The 20,538-nt window shown below is 35.2% G+C and overlaps 4 protein-coding genes across 7 annotated transcripts; all 4 read left to right on the top strand.

Moving 5' to 3' along the window:
* Positions 1 to 116: 116 nt before the first annotated feature.
* On the top strand, positions 117 to 3,920 carry LOC131611559 (uncharacterized). 4 transcript variants are annotated; one of them, XR_009287016.1, is made up of 6 exons: positions 117 to 456; positions 609 to 722; positions 805 to 907; positions 1,457 to 1,572; positions 2,203 to 2,440; positions 2,556 to 3,918. XR_009287016.1 is itself a non-coding variant. In XM_058883529.1 (4 exons), exons 1-4 carry the CDS (start codon positions 883 to 885, stop codon positions 2,562 to 2,564), a joined length of 384 nt encoding a protein of 127 aa, XP_058739512.1. In that variant the 5' UTR covers positions 730 to 882; the 3' UTR covers positions 2,565 to 3,919. The 4 variants fall into 4 exon arrangements, 1 of the variants encoding a protein (XP_058739512.1); XR_009287006.1 differs by having other exon boundaries at positions 1,457 to 2,440; XR_009287022.1 differs by lacking the exon at positions 805 to 907 and having other exon boundaries at positions 1,457 to 2,440; positions 2,556 to 3,920.
* A 1,793-nt stretch (positions 3,921 to 5,713) lies between these two features.
* On the top strand, positions 5,714 to 7,006 carry LOC131648591 (protein bfr2-like). Its single transcript, XM_058918338.1, has one exon. It carries the CDS (start codon positions 5,714 to 5,716, stop codon positions 7,004 to 7,006), a length of 1,293 nt encoding a protein of 430 aa, XP_058774321.1.
* Positions 7,007 to 8,445: 1,439 nt separating this feature from the next.
* LOC131648581 (paired amphipathic helix protein Sin3-like 1) lies at positions 8,446 to 8,892 on the top strand. Its single transcript, XM_058918330.1, has one exon. The coding sequence runs from the start codon at positions 8,446 to 8,448 to the stop codon at positions 8,890 to 8,892; it is 447 nt and encodes a 148-aa protein (XP_058774313.1).
* A 10,246-nt stretch (positions 8,893 to 19,138) lies between these two features.
* Positions 19,139 to 19,810, top strand: LOC131648571 (uncharacterized mitochondrial protein AtMg00310-like). The gene has a single exon (XM_058918321.1). The coding sequence runs from the start codon at positions 19,139 to 19,141 to the stop codon at positions 19,808 to 19,810; it is 672 nt and encodes a 223-aa protein (XP_058774304.1).
* Positions 19,811 to 20,538: the final 728 nt, after the last annotated feature.

Here is a 20,538-nt window from a genome sequence, read left to right as displayed (position 1 = left end):
TTTGTTGAAATCATACTCTAAAATCATGTTTAATTTTATATTACGATATTTAAATATACCAATTTGAAAACAATTATTTCAATGAATATTACTCTCCATTGCTTATCTATTTTGAATAGAAGTACCAATATATTAAAAAAATTATTCAAAAAAGTTAAGAATTTATTTCATCAGGTTGAGCAGTACCCCATATCTATGCTGGTTTTTGATTCCTTCAATCCAGTTTTGTCCTGTTCTAATTTGTCTCCGGATTTTATTCACATCCTTTCAATTCTATTTTCTCGCACACGAATAAGATGGGTTGTTAGTGTGTGACTAAGTTTCCTATTTTCATGGTAGTCAGTTGCATTGCCAAGTCCATAAATTTGGCCCTTTCAGTTTCTAATAGAGAACTCAGATCAGAACCGTTTTTCTGTGTTAACACTAATCACCTATCCCGTCAATTCCAAACATAAGGTATTATTTTTTGTTGAAATAATTATTTGATCTACAGGTTTCTTATTCTAAAGATTGAAACTTCTCTAATCAATAATTAGCTAATTGGGTGGATTAATCATATATCTATGAAATTCAAGAAATTGTGATTAACCTTTTGCTCTGGATTTTAGGAGGTGGAGAAACTAAAAGTTGCTGCTTTGAAAGCTAATACATGTGAGGAGTGTGGTGCTACTTTCCAAAAACATTCTTATTTGTTGCAGCTTATGCTAAGTCATTCTCTTAAGGTAAATGCTTAATAATAATTTTCATTGTCCTATTTGATTTTTTCGGAATAACCACGAATAATTAATTTATTAATTAATTCAGTTATCAGGGAATCTATATTCATGATTAATTTGTATCTAAGTTGTTAACTTAATACCGGAGACGCGCCGGACCTCCAAAATGGTGTCATATGTGTTTGTTTCAGGTCATTACACCTGCTTTTTTTGTTACTCTCTTCATCCACATATTTGTTTGTGTTTGGAAAACCTGTAGTAGTATAAAATAATTAAGAATCATGAAGTAGGAGTATGCAAAGGCAATGTTACCAAAAAATCATAAAACTTGTCCAAACTTTTGAGTCAATGACATAGCTATACTTGTTACGTTTCCTTTAATGACTCCGTTTGGTAACATGTCAAATTCAAATCAAAATCAATTCAAGAACCTTAATGAATCAAAATTGCATACCTACAACTTTACTCGTGTGAATAAAGTTGTAGGTATAATTTTGATTAGGGTTCATGGAATGATTTTGATTGAATTGGATATGCTATAAAAACGAAGGCATTAAAGGAAACATAAGTGGTATAGACGTGCAGTGGCTCAAAGTTTGAACAAGCTTCACAATTTTTAGTAACATTGCCTTGCAGACTCATGTTTCATGATCCTTATAGATGATTAGCCATCAGTGGTTATAATCCTTATATATTGTACTGTATGACGTAATGTTGTTGACCTTTTCTCTGTATTTTAGGAGGTGGAGAAAGCAAAGTTGCTTCTAAGCCTAGAGCAAAGGGTACTTTGAAAGCTAATACACGTGAGGAGTGTGAAGTTAATTTAAAAAAGAACATGCTTATTTGTTGCATGTGAGTAAGTAGTGGCTTAACAATAATTTTCATTGTTGTATTTGATCTTTTTCTGAATAAATGTGTAGGTAGGGATTCTATATTTGGTGTTGACCTGAATAATATTTCATGAAAAATATTACTAATATGAATGAACTAAAGATACCCATTTTTGCTGGAAATTAATCCTTTACACATTAAAATCATCTATTGAATTATGGACATTATAGGTGAAGAATTTGTATCCTACAATGCTTATCTATTTTGAATAAAAGTACCAACTAAAAAAATCATTTTCAAAACATATAATTTATTCTTTAATATACAAATAATGAATAACAGTATTAGCATCGGCACCTGCCGATATCGTATTGTCTATCACAGACTGTTTTTTAAAATTCTTACGGCATATGCAAAGTCTTTCGTTTGAGGTTGCTTATCAATAATTTTCATTGTTGTATTTGAATTTTTTCTGAATAATTGTGTTATGTGGCTTTTGAGTTATCATGATTTATACTTATTAATTTAGTAATTAATTAAGTTATTAGTGATTCTCTATCAATGGTTAGTTTGCATGGAAAGACATAAACCTAAAGATCACATGCTTGTTTCTATGCTTGCTTTAACATGTTTTTTTTTGTGATTTGTAACGGAGGCCATATTTTTGTACCCTTGATGACTGTAATGCAAGTCAGAGAAGAAAGGACCATTTGAATCGTCAGTACTACAACATCAAGAGAAAATTTTCAAAAGACGCGTCGACGAGATTCATGATGAAAATCCTACCCCTACTAGTAGTGGTGCAAATCACAAGCATTTTCAATGTTCTGAAATTGGGTGTGGAAAGGTTTTCAGATATGCATCACAGCTGCAGAAGCATGTGGATTCTTATGGTATATGTTTTCTTTCTTTTGTTAGCAAATTTTTCATGGAATGTTTGTAGTATTGTCATTTATTCAATTTTTGGGCGGTTTTGGCCACATTTTGAATTAAGTGTTTATTATGCAGTTAAGTTGATGACAATTGACAATGGTCTGCTTAGAGCCAGGTCGAATGAAACATTTCGCCAATACCGAGTGTCTTAAGACTCATGTAAACTCCTTCCATCAACATGTGACCTGTGACATCTATGGGACTAAGCTTTTAACTTTGAGCTCCCGTGGAAATTTTTGTATCTTTAACCTAGAACTCTCATTTTAGAATACTGAAAAATGTAAAGTATCTCAAAAATATCTAAAATGATGCTTAAATACCCATGCTGCCCGGACAAATTCGTCCGGTGAGCGGCCAAAAATCACATTTTTGGTCAAAATATCTGGCTTCACCCAGGATCTGCCAAGCGAATTCCTCACTCCAAGCGCGCCAGGCGAAATTGCTGCTGGAATTTGAGAAACTCAGCTCCCTCCTTTCTCGCCTCGTGCTCGCCTGGCAGCTCGCTCCAACCTCGCCACCAGCTTGCCCGGCGAAAATGCTGAAACATCAACAATTTGCTTGGCTTCAAACTTCTTCCCCTGGACATTCTTTTTAACACCTATGCTTATGCTTATGGATTTTGCTTCAAAGTCAACAAACATATTACAAATATCAAAATTATTCACATAAACACTATTATCAAGTAAAATTGGAAACTTTAATCACAAAATAAAATACAATGAAAAGGCTTGAAATTGTCAACTTTTGATATATAATTATACTCATTTTTGACACCTAACAATCCCATTCAAGAAAGCATTATTGATGTCTAGTTGATTTAATTTCCACGATGCCCGGCTGAGTAATACTCAAATAATGGTGAATTTTGCTAATGCAGAAACAATATCTATAAAATCAAGGCCAAGTTACTGAGTATATCCCTTTGTAACCAATCTAACCTTATATTTGTCCAATGATCCATCATCATTGAGTTTAGTATTATATATCCATCTAAACCCAATGGTTTTCTTGTCAGGAGGTAAATGTTGAACTGTCCAGGTGCTGTTTAGAGTTGCTATTTATTCACTCATGGCCTTGCACCATTCAGAATTTTGGCATCTTTATGATAAAACGAAGGTTCAATGTTAGGAATATGATCATCAGTGGGGCCATCACAAATGGGATCTGGTAAGACTATTTGACTAAAAGGATCAATATGACTATTATTTTGAGACATTGAATCGAAAGGGAAATTGTGTTCATGGAAAACAATATCTCTAGAGACATGAAAGGCTTGAGTCATAAACTTTGAAACTTTCAAAACCAACAAGATAACCTAGAAAAACACATGGGACAACTTTAGGAGAAAATTTATTTCTATGCTGAGGTATGGTGGAAATGTAACAAAAACATCTAAAAACTCTAAAATCAGAACAGGTAGGAATTTTGTCATAAAGAAATTCAAAAGGGGACTTACTCTTTAAGACCATAAAAGGAGTTCTCTTTATGATGAATGTGGTTGTGGCTATGAAATCTCCTCAAAATTTGAGTGGCAACTTTGCATGACACATTAAGGATCTAGCTGCATTCAACAAATGTTGATGTTTTCCCTCCACAACTGAATTTTGCCTAGTTCTATAAGGACAAGCATATTGGTGAATGGTGCCTGTATGTTGAAGGAATTGAGTCATGGCTGGCTCTTTGGCATTATCACTCCTGATTGCTTTAATCACCTTTCCAAATTGACTCTTTACAAGACTGAATTAATATTGAATTTATACAAGAGACTTAGATTTGTTGGTTATCAAATAAATCCAGGTAAATCGACAACAATCATCAACAATAGTCAAAAAGTGAGTTTTACCATCATAGGTGGCTCTACCACAAGGATCCGATAAATCACATGTATAAGATCAAAACTGTTGGGAGAAAAATGATTTGCAGAATTAAAAGGAAGTCTTTTGAATTTTGCAAGAGGACATATGGTACAGTTTTGAGAATTAAAATCAGAAGGGACAACAAGTAAAGTTTTATTGTTAGCAACTTTCAACATTGAATCAGATAAATATCCTAACCTATGATGCCACAAATGAACATGATCAAAAGTAGAAACAAAATTACAAGAGTTATGTAGACTAGGGACTGACTTGGCAACATTAAGTTGAAAAATGTACAGTCCTGGAGTGAGTTTACCCTTTGCCAATCATCTTGGATCATTGGGTGTCCTGAATTGGAAAATGATCATTATCAAAAAATCAATTTGAGATGAGTGATAAGCAATCATTTTCCTACTGAGATAAAATTTACATTAAAGGTAGGAATATACAAGACATCTCGCATAAATAAGCACTCACAGTGGAGGTTCCCTGCGTGCAACTGAGGAGACTATTTTTCAATTCAAAACAATCTTGAAGTTCCTTCCAAATTTCTGCAGCATTTTCAACATATATGACACTGGCAGAAATTTCTTTTGAAAGAGAGTTGAGTAACCACCAAGAAACCATGCTGTTGTGATGCATCCAAAAACAGAATTGAGGACTATTTTCTTCTGGTTTTGGAATCGTGTCAGCAACAAAACCAATTTTGTTCTTGCCATCAACATTGCACGACGCAGTGAATTTAAGTTATCATCGTGATTCGCCATTGAAAGAAACAAGGAAACCACAAATTAAAGAAGAAGATGATGAAAGCGGAAGCAAGAAGAAAATCAAAAAATTTCTTCTGATATCATATTGCAGTTAACAGAATTTAGAGTACGAACTGAAATTTATTATTAAATGTTAACTTGTGTTTACAATGTGAAGCATCAATACAGAAAAAGAAACATGACAGTTACTCGCTTAACTAACTTATAGTTAAGTAGTTAATTCAGTAACTAGTCACACTTAGAATTAACTAACTAATACATCCATGCATTTAATAATTTCTTTATGGGATTTTTTCATTTTTTGTTTTTCTAATAATAATGCTTTCTTGTGATGATGAACTGATTAGGAAATTTGTTTATTAGGCCTTAATTCATTTGAATTTTTGTTGGTTATTTTAGTCTTATTTTCTCAAGTATTCTAGTGCAGTTATCTAGTTGTAGTCTTACCCTTAGTTAGTTAGAGTTTGTTATTAGATAATTTGTTTGTTAGTTTTCTACTAACTCTATATATAAAGGCAAAGCATATCATATACTCAGTTATCCCATTAATACTCCTCTCTCTCCTCTCTTCCCTTTATACCTTTTGAGTTTTTGTTCAGCCTTCAATATGAGCAGTTCAAGAACAGATCACACGTTTGATGATGTATTGGCGTATGTAAAGACAGTGAGATTTGTGTTTGAAGATAAGATTGAAAAGTTTGACGAATTTGTCAAACTTATACGTGATTATGAAGCCAGAAGAATTGGTATAGAAGCTGTGAAAGAAGGAGCGATAGAGTTGTTTAAAGAGCACAAAGATTTACTTTCAAGATTCAATATCTTCCTGCCAGGAAACGAAATTTCACTTCCATTGGATGATGAACAGCAAGGTGATGGTGATGAGTTTGCGGTCAAAGATGAAAACCAAGGTGATGATGATGCATTAGTGGTGGAAGATGAACAGAAAAACGATGAACTGCTAGGTGATGGTGATCTCCTAGCGGTCAAAGATGAAAAACAAGGTGTTGATGATGCATTAGTGGTGGAAGATGAACAGCAAGGTAAAGATGATGCATTTGCTGAGAAAAATGAACAGAAAGATGATGAGAAAAAAGGTAATGATGATGAATTTGCGGACAAAGATGAACAAAAAGGTGATCAAGATGCATTAGCAGTCAAAGGTGAACAGAGAGTTGATGAACAACAAGCTGATTGTGATGCATTAATGGTCGAAGATGAACAGAAAGATGATGAACAACAAGGTGATGGCGATACATTAGCGGCCAAAGATGATGAAGATCAAGGTGATGGTGATGAATTAGCAGTCATAGATGATGAGCAACAAAGTGATGATGATGCATTTGCGGCCAAAGATGAACTTAAAGATGATGAACAAGGTGATCAAGATGCATTAGCAGTCAAAGGTGAACAGAAAGATGATGAACAACAGGGTGATGGTGATGCATTAATGGTCGAAGATGAACAGAAAGATGATGAACAAGGTGATGGCAATGCATTAATGGTTGAAGATGAACATAATGATGAACAACAAGGTGACTACGATGCATTAATGGCCGAAGATGAACATAATGAAGATGAACAACAAGGTGATGGCGATGCATTAGCAGTCAATGATGATCAGAAAAATAGCGAACGGCGAGGTGATGACAATGCCTTAGCAGTCAAAGATGATCAGAAAAATGATGAACATCAAGGTGATGATGATGCATTAGCAGTCAAAGATGATCAGAAAAATGATGAACATCAAGGTGATGATGATGCATTAGCAGTCAAAGATGATCAGAAAAATGATGAACATCAAGGTGATGATGATGCATTAGCAGTCAAAGATGATCAGAAAAATGATGAACATCAAGGTGATGATGATGCATTAGCAGTCAAAGATGAAGAACAAGTTTGATTACAATCATGTGAGTTGAAATCCGGAGGCTGATCTTTAAAATAACATGTTGTATCAAAGAAGTTTTTCAGCATAGTAGTGTTCAAGTTGCATCATTTGTTAATTTGAAGTAAATTGTATACTTTAATACTTCTGCAGAATGCTAATTCTTTCAGCTAATACATAGAATAGTATCAATTGATATTCACAACACAGCTCGTTTTTTTTTTTTTCATGCAAGTTGCTTAGCTTTAAAATTCCATCTTTCTGCCTTACATAATACAAGAAAGATTATTCTCATTTTGATAGAATCACATTCAATAGTTGTTAAAAAGTTGATATGATTGGGAAAATTGTCTTTATACTTAAAATGATGATGGATCTTTTTGCTCTATACCTATCATTAACAGAAAGTGAGTAAAGTTACCACTTTCACTATATATAACATTTAGCAGTTTCATATTCTTTATAAAGTTTCATTTTTGCAATTGAATTCCTGAAAAAGGAAACACAAGATCTACCTAGTGACAAAATGTGTAAGATGCCTTCGGCTGACAAAGCTATAATATGCTATTATCCATATTTCCAAACACATGCAGTAGTAACACTTTTGACTGAAAACACATCCAATGTCTATTACGACACATACATGTATGTTTTTTTTGTAAAATTGTTATCGATGTTAATATGTCAGTGTGCCGTGTTTATCTCGATTCTTCGTGAAAACAAAGATAAAAATTTACTTCAAACATTTATACAAATGTGAAACACTAATCAAAATAATTTAAACTATTGCACAGGATCGATCACCTTCATTTCAAAACAACCCCAAAACCACAAAGAATATTCTAAATCTCTTTGTTAAGTACTTGATAAAGAAATTTTAATTACTTTTGAAACTATTGTACCAAGTTTGTAAGGTACTTTCTAGCATGATTTTAACTTGCAGTTGCAATCGCAGATTCATTTGCGGCTGCTAGTGTTGCATTTGTAGGCATTGTGGATGTTGTGACGCGTAGTCGTTGTAGCATTAATTTATATTGGGAAGTGTTTGATATACGCACTTGAAAAACACTTAATGTTAAGATTTCTCATTACATCATAAGTAAATTAAATTTTGGGATTATGAAATTTTGAGTTTTGATGAAAGTATTTGAACAACATTAATGAAATTGTCTGATGCAGTTTCTAATTCAGTCAGATGCATGATTTAAAATCACATTGAAATTAGTCCTTTTATTTTTTATTTAAAGAATAAAATAGTCATTTTGGAAAAAATAAGGGATGGCATATGAAACTTGACTGTCCAATTGAATGGAGTTTTACAACTTGACTATCATTTGTTAGTTGGGCTTATTACTCTATATATAGACGCAAAGTATCTCAAATACTCATTTATCTCTTTAATTCTCCTCTTCTTTCTCCCCTCAAACTTTTGAGTTTTTGTTTCACCCTTCAAGATGAGCAGTTCAAGAAGTGATCCCATGTTTGGTCATGCAATGGTGTTTGTAGCGAAAGCAAAATCTATGCTTACGACAGAAAAGTATAGCGAGTTTTTAACACTCCTATACAATTACCAGCGTGCCAGAAGAATTGATATAGGAGTTTTCAAACAAGGAGTATTTGAGTTGTTTAAAGAGCATAAAGATTTAATTTCAAGATTCAACATGTTCTTGCCTCAGGGACACAAATTCTCACTTCCATTGGATGATGATGATGATGATGCATTTGCGGTCGAAGATGAAAAGAAGGATGTTGCATTGGCAGTCAAAGATGATGAACATCAAGGTGATGGCGGTGCATTAACAGTAAAAAAAGAACCGAAAGATCATGATGAACATCAAGGTGGTGGCGGTGCATTAACAGTCAAAGAAGAACCGAAAAACGATGAAGGAAAAAAAGTTTGATTACAATCATGTGAGTAGAAATCCATAGGTTGATCTGTAAAATGACAGGTTCTTGGGTCCTTTGGATATTTTTTCTTGAATTCTTTTATCAAAATAATTCTTCTGCATAGTGATATTCTTCGATCATTTGTCAATTGTTTCCATTGTATATTTATGCAGAATGTGAATTCTTTCAACTAGCTAGTACATTGAATAATTTTTTATACAAGAAAGTTGGTTATCTTGAAACCTTCAATCTCTGCCATACAAAATACAATCTCATTTTTGGTATAAGAACTATGAGCAGAATCACATTCAAATATTTGTTAAAAAGTTTATATGATTGGTACAATGGTTTTGAATTTGATGCTCTTAATCATAATGAATCTTATTGCCTTATATTTAAAAGAAAGTGTGCAAAACTAAATATAGCATTTATCAGTTTCGTGTTAATTATAAAGATGCCTTTTGCTAACAAAACTAAAGGGATATGCTATTATGCATCTTACCAAATGGCTATATATGTGGTTACTTCAAAATAAAATAAATAAAAAGTCAGCAACAAACAACTATGCAGTTGTTGCATATTACACACAAAAAGGAAATTCGCATAACTCAGAAGCAAATCCTTCTACTATACTGACTTTTAGAATAGTTAAGATTAGCTTTTGTTTGTTTGTTTATGGTAATTACCTCAAATAGTTTTTCTTGTAACTGGAACATGCGAGTTAAATGCTTTTCTTGTAACTGGAAAGTTTAGCAGCGTAAGCTCTCCACATGGACCTAGGTCCCTAAGATATGGAGTGGCGAAGTCCCTTAGATGCACTCGAGTGCAATCAAGTGCCGATATGGTATCGAGGTTAGTTTTGAGCCGTTTTGCCTCCTGGTATTCTTTCCACTCTTAGTCTTAGAACTGCACTCCTTGTGATATGTTACTAGTTTTTCTTCCATTTGAGCAGTTTTTCTTCTGTTTTCTTCTAAAAACCCTACTTTAATATAAATTTTGATCAATCTGCTATGATCCACGGGAAGATCACATTATGTTTGTTAATTAATACTGTTAAAACAACAATAGATAATGATCCCATAATAACTAATCAACAGGCCAGGCCAGTACTTCGTATCACTATGCATTGTCAAACGTCACCAATGAGATAGCGGATGCATCGCTATATTCGGATCAGAATACATGTGTCTTGGAATCAATTGCTCAACAAAATGAGTTGTGCATGAGAATGAGAACATTGGTAAGATGTATTTGGATGCCGCTGAAAGTGACAATATTATCAAGTCGTCTTCGAATGTAGCAGCAAATGTTACAGTTTGGAATGATGTTCCAGGCTCTGATATGGATAAAAAACAACTAGTACAACAATTTGTTGCAAATCAGATATTCATCCTCATTTCTTGGCTGTGACGTCACTCAATTGTTGGATAATCATGAATGGTTTGGTTTTAAATTCAACAAACATTGGCAGCGCAAGCGACTGAAGACGATAACATCTTTATTCATAATATTTCTAAAAGTACTAAAAAGAAAATTAACAACAAGGCCAGTAGAACCCGACCCAAGGGTGGTCATTCACCTACATCATCATCATGAAGTTCCTTATTGGAATATTAGAGGAATATGCAACTTGGACTCTCGAGTTTCTCTCAAGAATATTGAACTCCTCTTTCCACATCAAACACAGACCCTCTGATCTCTCCCTACCAGAACCAGTACAATCAACTGACCGACTACAGTTAAACCCAGTTTCACCACAATCCTTTGCATTTCTTCATCCTTCAACCTAGTTTCCGTAATTAAGGCTAAAGAGGGGTTCTCAGTACGAATGAGCCGTACCAGGGATCGATCTGCATGGGGTAACCCAGGACCCTGCAGTTCCAACTCAAGAGTTTCTTTGGTCTAGAGGCGGTGTTGGTTTCCCAACACCACCTTTGGTAAGGAAATTCTATGAGAATACAAATTGATATATTCCATTTTTTACACGGTTAGTCCATTAATTACTTTATTTCATAACGTAAGATCAACAAAATATGCTTAATATTCAACTTAATCAAATTACTTTATTGAATATAATCTATTGAACTGAATTCACGTGCTTCCAATGAATTTATAATTTTTTTTCTTGAAATCATACTCTAAAGTCATGTTTAATTTTATATTACGAAATTTAAATATACCAATTTGAAAACAGTTATTTCAATGAATATTACTCTCCATTGCTTATCTATTTTTAGTGAAAGTACCAATTAAAAAAATTATTCAAAAAAGTTAAGAATTTATTTCATCAGTTTGAGCAGTACCCCCATATCTATCCAGGTGCATAGGTTTTTATTCGTTCAATCCAGTTTTCTCCTGTTCTAATTTGCCTCCGGTTCAAATCGTCCGGTCCGTGGCAGTTAGGTTTTTAAAACATTGTTCATAACTGTAACTCCGGCCTCGTTCACTTTAACACTCAATCTGCACAATGCTTTTAAAGTTTCACACTTCAATCTCCTTTTGATCGATTTTTTTAATTTCCCTATAATTCTTTTTATAAATTATGGAAGAAGCTTTTGCTGAGCCATTAATTACGAAAATTCAAATATATTAGATGACATTTCTGCCCATACTGCAATATGAGTACGTAGGTCCAAAATAACCTTAATTAACTGTTGTTGGCTGTTGCTTTCAATTTCTATTTTCTCGCACACATTTAAGATGTGCTGTTAGTGTGTGACTCAGTTTCCTATTTTCCAGGTAGTCAGTTGTATTGCTAAGTCTATAAATTTGGCCCTTTCCGTTTCTAATAGAGAACTCAGATCAGAACCGTTTTTTCTATGTTAACACTAATCACCTCTCACGTCAATTCCAAACACAAGGTATTATTTTTTGTAGAAATAATTATTTGATCTTCAGGTTTCTTATTCTTAAGATTGAAACTTCTCTAATCAATAATTAGCTAATTGGGTGGATTAATCATATCTATGAAATTCAAGAACTTGTGATTAACCTTTTGCTCTGGATTTTAGGAGGTGGAGAAACTAAAAGTTGCTGCTTTGAAAGCTAATACATATGAAGAGTGTGGTGCTACTTTCAAAAAATATTCTTATTTGTTGCAGCTTATGCTAAGTCATTCTCTTGAGGTAAATGTTTAATAATAATTTTCATTGTCCTATTTGATTTTTTTCGGAATAACAGTGTATAATGTTTTTGAGTTATCATGGTTTATACTTATTAATTTAGTAATTAATTCAGTTATTAGGGAATTTATATCCATGGTTAATTTGTATCTAGGTTGTTAACTCGCCGGACCCCCAAAATGGTGTGAAAGGTGTTTGTTTTAGGTCATTTCACCTGTTTTTTGTTCCCTCTTCATCCACATGTTTGCGTTTGAAAAACATGTAATAGTATAAAATAATTAATAAAAACACGTGAATTATCAAGTAGGCATTGTATCATATAAAATCACATTTTACAAAACTTATCAACATTAGACAACAACTTAAAAAATGCACAATACCATTGAATTGTTTTTATTAATATTTACCTAATTTCTACATGAGTCATAAGTAGGAGTATGCAAAGGCAATGTTACCAATAAAAAAATTATAAAACTTGTCCAAACTTTTGAGTCAATGACATAGCTATACTTGTAAACTTCCTTTAATGACTTTGTTTTTTGGTAACATGTCAAATTCAAATCAAAATCGGCTCATGTACTCTAATAAATCAAAATTGCAAAAGAAAATAAAATATATTAGAACATTCATACCAAAAATTTTGCTCACACCAAGGCCCTTGGTGTGAGTAAAATTATAGGTATGAATGTTGTAATACATTTTCTTTTTCTTTTGCAATTTTTGAATCATTAGTGTTCATGAAATGATTTCAATTTGAATTTGAATTTGAATTTGAATTGAATATACTATAAAAACAGAGCCATTAAAGAAAATTTTACTGGTATAGGCGTGCACGGACTCAAAATTTAAACAAATTTCACAATTTTTAATAACATTGCCTTTGCACACTCATGTTTTATTATCCTTGTAAAAATTCATGTAAAATTTTTTCTTAACGTAGACTTGATGTCATGAACATTAATATTATATTAAATTAAATTCATTGATAACAATAATTTTCATTGTTGTATTTAATTTTTTTCTGAATAATTGTGTATGTAGGGATTCTATATTTGGTATTGGACCTGAATAATATTTCATGAAAAATATTAATATGAATGAACTAAAGATAAACGTTTTTGCATGAAACTAATCTTTTACACGTTAAAATCATCTATTGAATTATGGACATTATAGGTGAAGAATTTGTATCCTACAATGCTTATCTATTTTGAATAAAAGTACCAATTAAAAAAATCATTTTCAAAACATATAATTTATTCTTAAATATACAAAACAGTATTAGTATCGGCACCTACCGATATCGTATTGTCGCTATCACATGCTGTTTTTTAAAATTCTTACGGCATATGCAAAGTCTTTCATTTGAGGTTGCTTATCAATAATTTTCATTGTTGTATTTGAATTTTTTCTGAATAATTGTGTATTGTGGCTTTTGAGTTATCATAGTTTATACTTATTAATTTAGTAATTAATTCAGTTATTAGTGATTCTCTATCAATGGTTAGTTTGCATGGAAAGACATAAACCTAAAGATCACATGATTGTTTCTATGCTTGCTTTAACATGTTTTTTTTTTTTGTGATTTGTAACGGAGGCCATATTTTGGTACCCTTGATGACTGTGTTGCAAGTCAGAGAAGAAAGGACCATTTGAATCGTCAAGTACTACAACATCAAGAGAAAACTTTCAAAAGACGCGTCGACGAGATTCATGATGAAAATCCTACCCCTACTAGTAGTGGTGAAAATCACAAGCATTTTCAATGTTCTGAAATTGGGTGTGGAAAGGTTTTCAGATATGCATCACAGCTGCAGAAGCATGCAGATTCTTATGGTATATGTTTTCTTTTTTTGTTAGAAAATTTTCCACTGAATGTTTGTAGTATTGTCATTTATGCAATTTTTGAACGGTTTTGGCCACATTTTGAATAAAGTGTTTATTATGCAGTTAAGTTGATGACAATTGACAGTGGTCTGCTTAGAGCCACGTCGAATGAAACATTTCGCCAATACCGAGTGTCTTAAGGCTCATGTAAACTTCTTCCATCAACATGTGGACTGACTTACAAGAGTTATGTAGATTATGGACTGACTTAGCAACATTAACTTGAAAAATGATCATTATCAAAAAATCAATTTGAGATGAGTGATAAGCAATCATTTTCCTACTGAGATAAAATTTACATTAAAGATAGGAATATACAAGACATCTTGAAGAATCAAAGAATTTTTTAGAGTAATTCTACATATCGCTTGAACCAAAACTTGATTGCCATTAGGTAGAGTGACAAATTTATGTAATAGTGGTTTATAAGACTTAAAAATGGAATTATTGCAACAGATGTGGAATGGCACTTGAATCTATTATCCAAGTGTTAGAGTAATGTGATTTATGAGAATAAAGAGTGGAAAACTTCATACCTATGACTGAATTCACTGATGAACTAGCTTCATATATTCTAGCCTTGAACATTTGAGCTTGTAAGAGCTGAATGATTTGCTGATAATTGTAAGTCATGGAAGACGTATGACAACATTGCTATTTGAAGAACCATCATTAGAATTGTTGGCTTGATTGGATGACCTTAAACTCTGAGGTTTCTGATATCCAGGAGGAAAATCGTGGAGCTTAAAATATTTTTCTATTAGATTCCTAAGAACAACTCAATGTGCACAAGTTCGTCTATCTTTCTCGAATTTCTTAGAACTTGCTTGAACAACAGAAGCAACTAGTGATTCAGTTGGAGGCAATGTAGCAGCGGCTTCCTTTTGTTTCTCATCTTGAGAAATCGTGGCTAAAACAATGTTTATTAAAGGCAAAGGATCCTTCAACAAAATCTGACCACGAACTTGATTAAAAGATTTATTAGGCCCCATCAAAAAAGTAAGTATATGCTCATTTTGTAGATGATCAACAATAGGTTACACTCCCCACAATGACCGGTATGACCAATTTGAAATTCTCCTAATTCTTCCCATAGATGGTGACGCGTCTGAAGATGATAGGGGCAGCCAAATAGATATTAGCAAAGTAGGGGAGTCTCTTCCTTTTAGACTTCCTATGGGCCATAGTATTTCGCCTAGTGGGCCGGTAGGAGAAAAGGACCACTTGTGTTATGTTGGGCCTGGGGGTAAGGAGGTCCAATTAGAAGGATCCAGAAGGGAGCGTGGAGAGGGAGTTTTGGGTAAAAAGAATAGGATGACTGGCGGTGGGCCAGAGGAGCGTGAGGAGCAAGAGGCCCACTTTCCAGAAGTTCTTTCATTTGACCAAGCTTGTAGCAAGTTCCGATCGTCTAACCAGAAAATAAAATTAGAAGAAAGAAAAAGTCTGTTTGCAACCTGGGAGAGAAAGTTACGATGTCTGCTTCCATCTTCAAGAACATTGGTCCGAGGAGAATCGTCAAGAAGAAGAAGTGTTTCGCCCAGGGTTCTGAATCAGATTCAATTGAAGATTCGTCCTTCACTGGTGAGTCCCTTTCTCACTGCAACTCTGTCACTGATTCTAATATAGCTCGTAGTAATGTTAGAGTTGTGGGTGCGTCGGAAGTGGGAAGGAAGGTGTGGTCTGCCATAGCTAGATTGGGGGTGGTGAGCTGTTGAATGCAGTATAGGGCAAGCAACAAAAGAAAGATTTGGAAATATTGATCCAGGAATTATCGTCCACAGAGATGGAGAGATGCCATTCAATAGTTTCTATGGTTTCGAGCTCGGGATTGAATGAGCAAAAAGTAAACAAAGATATAGACAGGAAAAGAATAAACACATTCTTAGAAGAGAAATAACTTATCAGGAATGTAAATATATTCACTCTTCACAAACATACACTTACCAACCCGTTATACTCAACCCACAGTACTCATCTATGTCATCACGTATCTCTCACATAAGTGTCCATCTCTGGAGCACAAACGAGATCATCTCACAACTAAGGTTATCTCTAACGCGAAGTCGCGAGAACATTCGTATTCTCGCGTCGGCGATCTCTCGCGCGCCGCTCAAACACGAAAGCATTAAGAACAGATACAAACAGTGAATGCTAGCTCTAAATCTATCTCTAGAGTTCAGAACCAACAGATTATCATCCTAGACAAGGATTCAAGAAGTTTACCTCTAAAGCACCCCAAATCCCCAGCATAGAGCAAAAATCCAGAACAATATCAACACAGATTTATAAAGCAAGTTAAACATAACATTATAATCGGTAAATATACATAAGATTCGAGTAACTATACAAACAAACCCAACACAAAAGAAATACACAGAGAATAGAGAAGATAAACCAAACATCTCGCGGGTTGTCAGCTCCGGTTGATGAGAAATCCACCTCCGATCTTCCAAGTGCATGACCCAGTGTTGTTTTCTAAGCTAATCCTATTCTAAGAGTGAAAATGATGGAGTTGGAACCAAAAACTCTCCAAAACCATCACCTAGAAATGTTCAAATGAAAGAAATATAAAGGCAAGTTCTGCTACGGCCGCTTAGCGGCCAAATCTCGCTTAGCGGCCTACACGTATTCACAAAATATCTACAACAGTAAACAGGCCTTCGCTTAGCGGCCAGAACCACCGCTTAGCGGCCATGGAAATTTGGTTCGCCCCTGGAAAGCGCGCTTAGACGCCGCTCAGCGGCGCTCTCTGCACAAAACTTGCTTATTTGATCCAAAATCGCGCAATCGGAGCCGTGCCTTCGACACTTTATTCCTCAAGGCTCCAATAAGCATGAATACCTATAAAAACAAAGGAAAAACTATTAAACGGTATATAAAACATATAAAAACTAAATAATGTGAATATATACACAAAAGTGGGGATTTTATTACAAAAACGGAATGAATAGAATCGATAAGTGCCACAATTATATACTCAAAATAACAACATTTTGGCACTTATCATGAGCGAGAAGGAAGATGGTGATGTAGAGAAGGATATTGAGATTTTAAAGAGAAGAGACAAGGAGGTTTCGAAGGGTAAGAAGGAGCTCAAGAATCTGTCTTTATGAATCTTATGTCTTGCAACATAAGGGGAGGAGGCATTTCTTCCAAAAGGAAGAGAGTTAGTTTTTTAATTCATTTGAATAAAATAGATGTTTGTTTCTTACAAGAAACAAAATTAGAATGCTTCAATGATTCTTTTGCTAGGGATTTCTGGGGCGGTAAGGAGGTGGATTGGACTGCCTGCAATTCTGTTGGGGCAGCAGGTGGTATGGTAATACTGTGGAGAAAAGGTGCGCTGTCGGTAAATCATAGTTTTCGAGGCAAAGGCTTTGTGGGAATTAATATCTCTTGGAAAGGCAAGGGCTATAATCTTGTTAATGTTTATGCCCTTTGTAGTAGGAAGGACAGAAGTTTGGTTTGGTTTGATCTTTTAGCTTTGAAGAATTGTCGTGGGCACGAGGATTGGTGCATTGTCGGGGATTTTAACGAAGTGCTGAATGACGAAGAGCGTGTAGGAGCATCCAGCAACTGTGACCGTAGGGGGATGGGAGAGTTTGCAAGCTTTGTGGAGAATATGGAATTGATAGATGTTAATTGTGTAGGAGGAAGATTTACTTGGTTCAAAGATAATGGGAAGGCTATGAGTAGGCTTGATCGTTTTCTTATTTCGAGGAATATGATGGAGGATTGGGAAGTGATAGATCAAAGAGTTGACAAAAGGGATATATCCGATCATACGCCTATTCGTTTGAATGTGGGAAAAATCGATTGGGGACCTAAGCCTTTTAGGTTCAATAATGTTTGGTATAAGCATAAGGATTTCAAGGAGTTTATCAAGGTTGAATGGGAGAAGCTAAATGTTAAAGGAAGGGGGGACTTTGTCTTGTATGAGAAGCTTAAAAGATTACGTGAGAGATTAAGGGTGTGGAATCGGGAGGTGTTCGGTTGGATAGACCTTAAGGTGGAGGAGGAGGTGGACAAAATGAACGAGTTGGATAGTTTAATGGTGGAGAATTTTGGGGGAGATATTGATAGTTTGGTTGTTGAAAGAAGAGAAGTTAGTAAGGAGATAAGGCAAGGATTGAATGTCAAAGAAGTTATGCTTAGGCAAAAATCTCGGAGTCTTTGGTTGGTCGAAGGGGATAAGAACTCAAAGTTTTTTCATAACGCAATCAAAGATAGACAAAGACGTAATGCGATCTCTTCGTTGGAAGGTAAATAAGGGTTGGTGGAAGGAGTAGATAACATTAAGGAAGAGATTAGAAGTTATTTTCAAGATTTCTTCAAGGAAGAAGAGTATGGAAGACCGGTGTCGGAGGGTCTAGATTTGAAGAGGTTAACCGAGGAAGATAGGATTGCCTTGGAGTGTTCTTTTTCGGAAGATGAGGTGAAGGAGGCGGTTTGGTCTTGTGATGGGAATAAAAGCCCCGGTCCGGACGGTTTCTCTTTGGAATTTTTCAAATTATCTTGGGAAGTGATTAAATCGGATGTCCTAAGTTTTGTTAGGGACTTCCATGAGAAAGCTATTCTCACTAAAGCTTGCACCTCTTCTTTCATCACGTTAATTCCAAAAGTTTCTAATCCGCAATCCTTGAGGGATTATCGTCCTATTTGTTTAGTAGGAAGTTTATACAAGATTTTAGCAAAGTTGATGGCGGCTAGATTAAGAAGGGTGGTTGGTAAGTTGGTCTCGAGAAACCAATCGGCTTTTATTCCGGAGAGAAATATTTTGGATGGTGTTCTTGTGGTTAATGAGATCCTTGATCTAGCTATGAGGGAAAAGAGAAATTGTGTGGTTTTAAAGGTGGATTTTGAAAAGGCCTACGATAGAATAAGTTGGAGTTTCGTGAGATTCATTTTAAGAAGAATGGGGTTTGGGGATCGGTGGATGAGGTGGATGGAAGGAAGCGTTTTCTCTAATTCCTTATCCCTTCTTGTTAACGGTAGCACTACTAAGGATTTTAGAGTGGAGAAAGGCCTTAGACAAGGGGATCCTCTCTCCCCTTTCTTGTTTGTTCTAGCCATGGAGGTCCTTACGGCTTTAGTGAAGAAATCCAAAGAAGTGGGAGAATTTCGTGGGTTTAAGATAAATGGTGAGAAAGAAGTGGATATCTTACAATTCGCGGACGACACGATTATTCTAGCCGAGGGAGATACCGCTAATTTGTGGAGTGTGAAGGTTATTCTAAGAGGTTTTTAGTTGATGTCCGGTTCCCGCATTAATTTTCACAAGAGTAACCTCTACGGTATTAACGTTGATCAATGGTTTATGGAAGCCGCTTCAACCTTTCTTTCTTATAAAGTCGGTTTGTTATCTTTCAAATTTCTTGGTGTGAGAGTGGGGGGAGATCCTAGGAAGCTTGTGATGTGGAGAGATTTGTTGTTGATGATGAAAAAAAGATTGGCCGTGTGGAGAGGGATTCATCTTAATATGGCGGGTAGGGTGGTGTTGATCAACTCGGTTCTTAATGCGGTGCCGTTATATTCTCTTTCCTTTTATAAGGCACCTAAGAAGGTGTTGAAAGAGATAGTAGCCATTCAAAGGAATTTTCTTTGGGGTGGATGTGAGATTAGAAAAACGGTTAATTGGGTTAGTTGGGATACGATTTGCAAAACTAGAGAAGAAGGAGGGTTAGGTGTGAAAAACGTGGAAATTATGAATGTGGCGTTACTTAGTAAATGGAAGTGGAGGATTCTTACGGAGAAGGAGGCGGTATGGAGGGATCTTTTAGAGGCAAGATACGGTAATGTGAAGGTGAAGGTTTTAATAGGGGACATTTCGGTGGTGGGTAAAAAGGATTCAATTTGGTGGAGAGACATTTTGATTTCGGACAATTATGAGAATCTCAAAACAATCATTTTGCGGGGGCAATAGAGTGCACGGTCCGGAGTGGTAAAGATATACCATTTTGGTATGCTTGCTGGACCGGTCCTCAAACTCTAATGGAGGCGTACCCGGAGTTATATCGTTATGCCAGAAATCATCATGCTGTAGTTTCTTTTGTAGGTTATATGTTCAATGGTGTGGCTAGTAGTGCTGAAGAAACAAGTCTGGCTGGCACTTGGATCTGGCATTTAGATAAAATGGTGGACACTGTTAGTGTGGAAGCTGCAGACACGGCTGGAAGTGGTGGTAATTTTGATGATATGCAGCGCGCGGAGCTCCTGTCCGACCTACTGTCGGAGCTGCAACAGCGGCAGGCTGCTGTGCATAACAGTGGCGAGGATACTTTTGGGTGGAGAAAGGAGTCTAGCGGTGTTTTCTCGGTGAGTTCGTGTTATAACCTTTTTAAAGAGAAACTTTCTAGTCCTCCGCTTGACAATTCCACGGTTCTAGCTTTAGCTCAACTTTGGAATATTAAAGTTCCTTCAAAGATTCTTTTCTTTGGCTGGCGTTTCATTATTAATAAACTTGCAACGAAATATGCTTTGGTTAAAAGGGGCATTTTGAGAGAGGGCAATGATTCTAGATGTGCTCTTTGTTTATCGGAGGATGAATCGCATCGGCATTTGTTTGTTAATTGCGTTGTGACCAATCGGATTTAGAGGAAAGTTTATGATTGGGTAGGAGTTGCAACATCCTTAACTAGAGAGGAATTTGTG

Source organism: Vicia villosa, linkage group LG1 (genome assembly GCF_029867415.1).
Source record: "Vicia villosa cultivar HV-30 ecotype Madison, WI linkage group LG1, Vvil1.0, whole genome shotgun sequence".
Taxonomy (NCBI): domain Eukaryota; kingdom Viridiplantae; phylum Streptophyta; class Magnoliopsida; order Fabales; family Fabaceae; genus Vicia; species Vicia villosa.
This window is presented reverse-complemented; position numbering and strand designations above follow the sequence as displayed.

What these genes read in the sequence shown, in the direction of transcription:
- LOC131611559 (XM_058883529.1), top strand. Translation starts at nt 883, where the DNA reads ATGGTGTCATATGTGTTTGTTTCAG. An exon ending in GTCATATGTGTTTGTTTCAG is followed by an intron (nt 908 to 1,456) that starts GTCATTACACCT and finishes TCTGTATTTTAG; the next exon opens with GAGGTGGAGAAAGCAAAGTT. An exon ending in AACATGCTTATTTGTTGCAT is followed by an intron (nt 1,569 to 2,202) that starts GTGAGTAAGTAG and finishes TTTGTAACGGAG; the next exon opens with GCCATATTTTTGTACCCTTG.
- LOC131648591 (XM_058918338.1), top strand. Translation starts at nt 5,714, where the DNA reads ATGAGCAGTTCAAGAACAGATCACACGTTTGATGATGTATTGGCGTAT.
- LOC131648581 (XM_058918330.1), top strand. Translation starts at nt 8,446, where the DNA reads ATGAGCAGTTCAAGAAGTGATCCCATGTTTGGTCATGCAATGGTGTTT.
- LOC131648571 (XM_058918321.1), top strand. Translation starts at nt 19,139, where the DNA reads ATGTCCGGTTCCCGCATTAATTTTCACAAGAGTAACCTCTACGGTATT.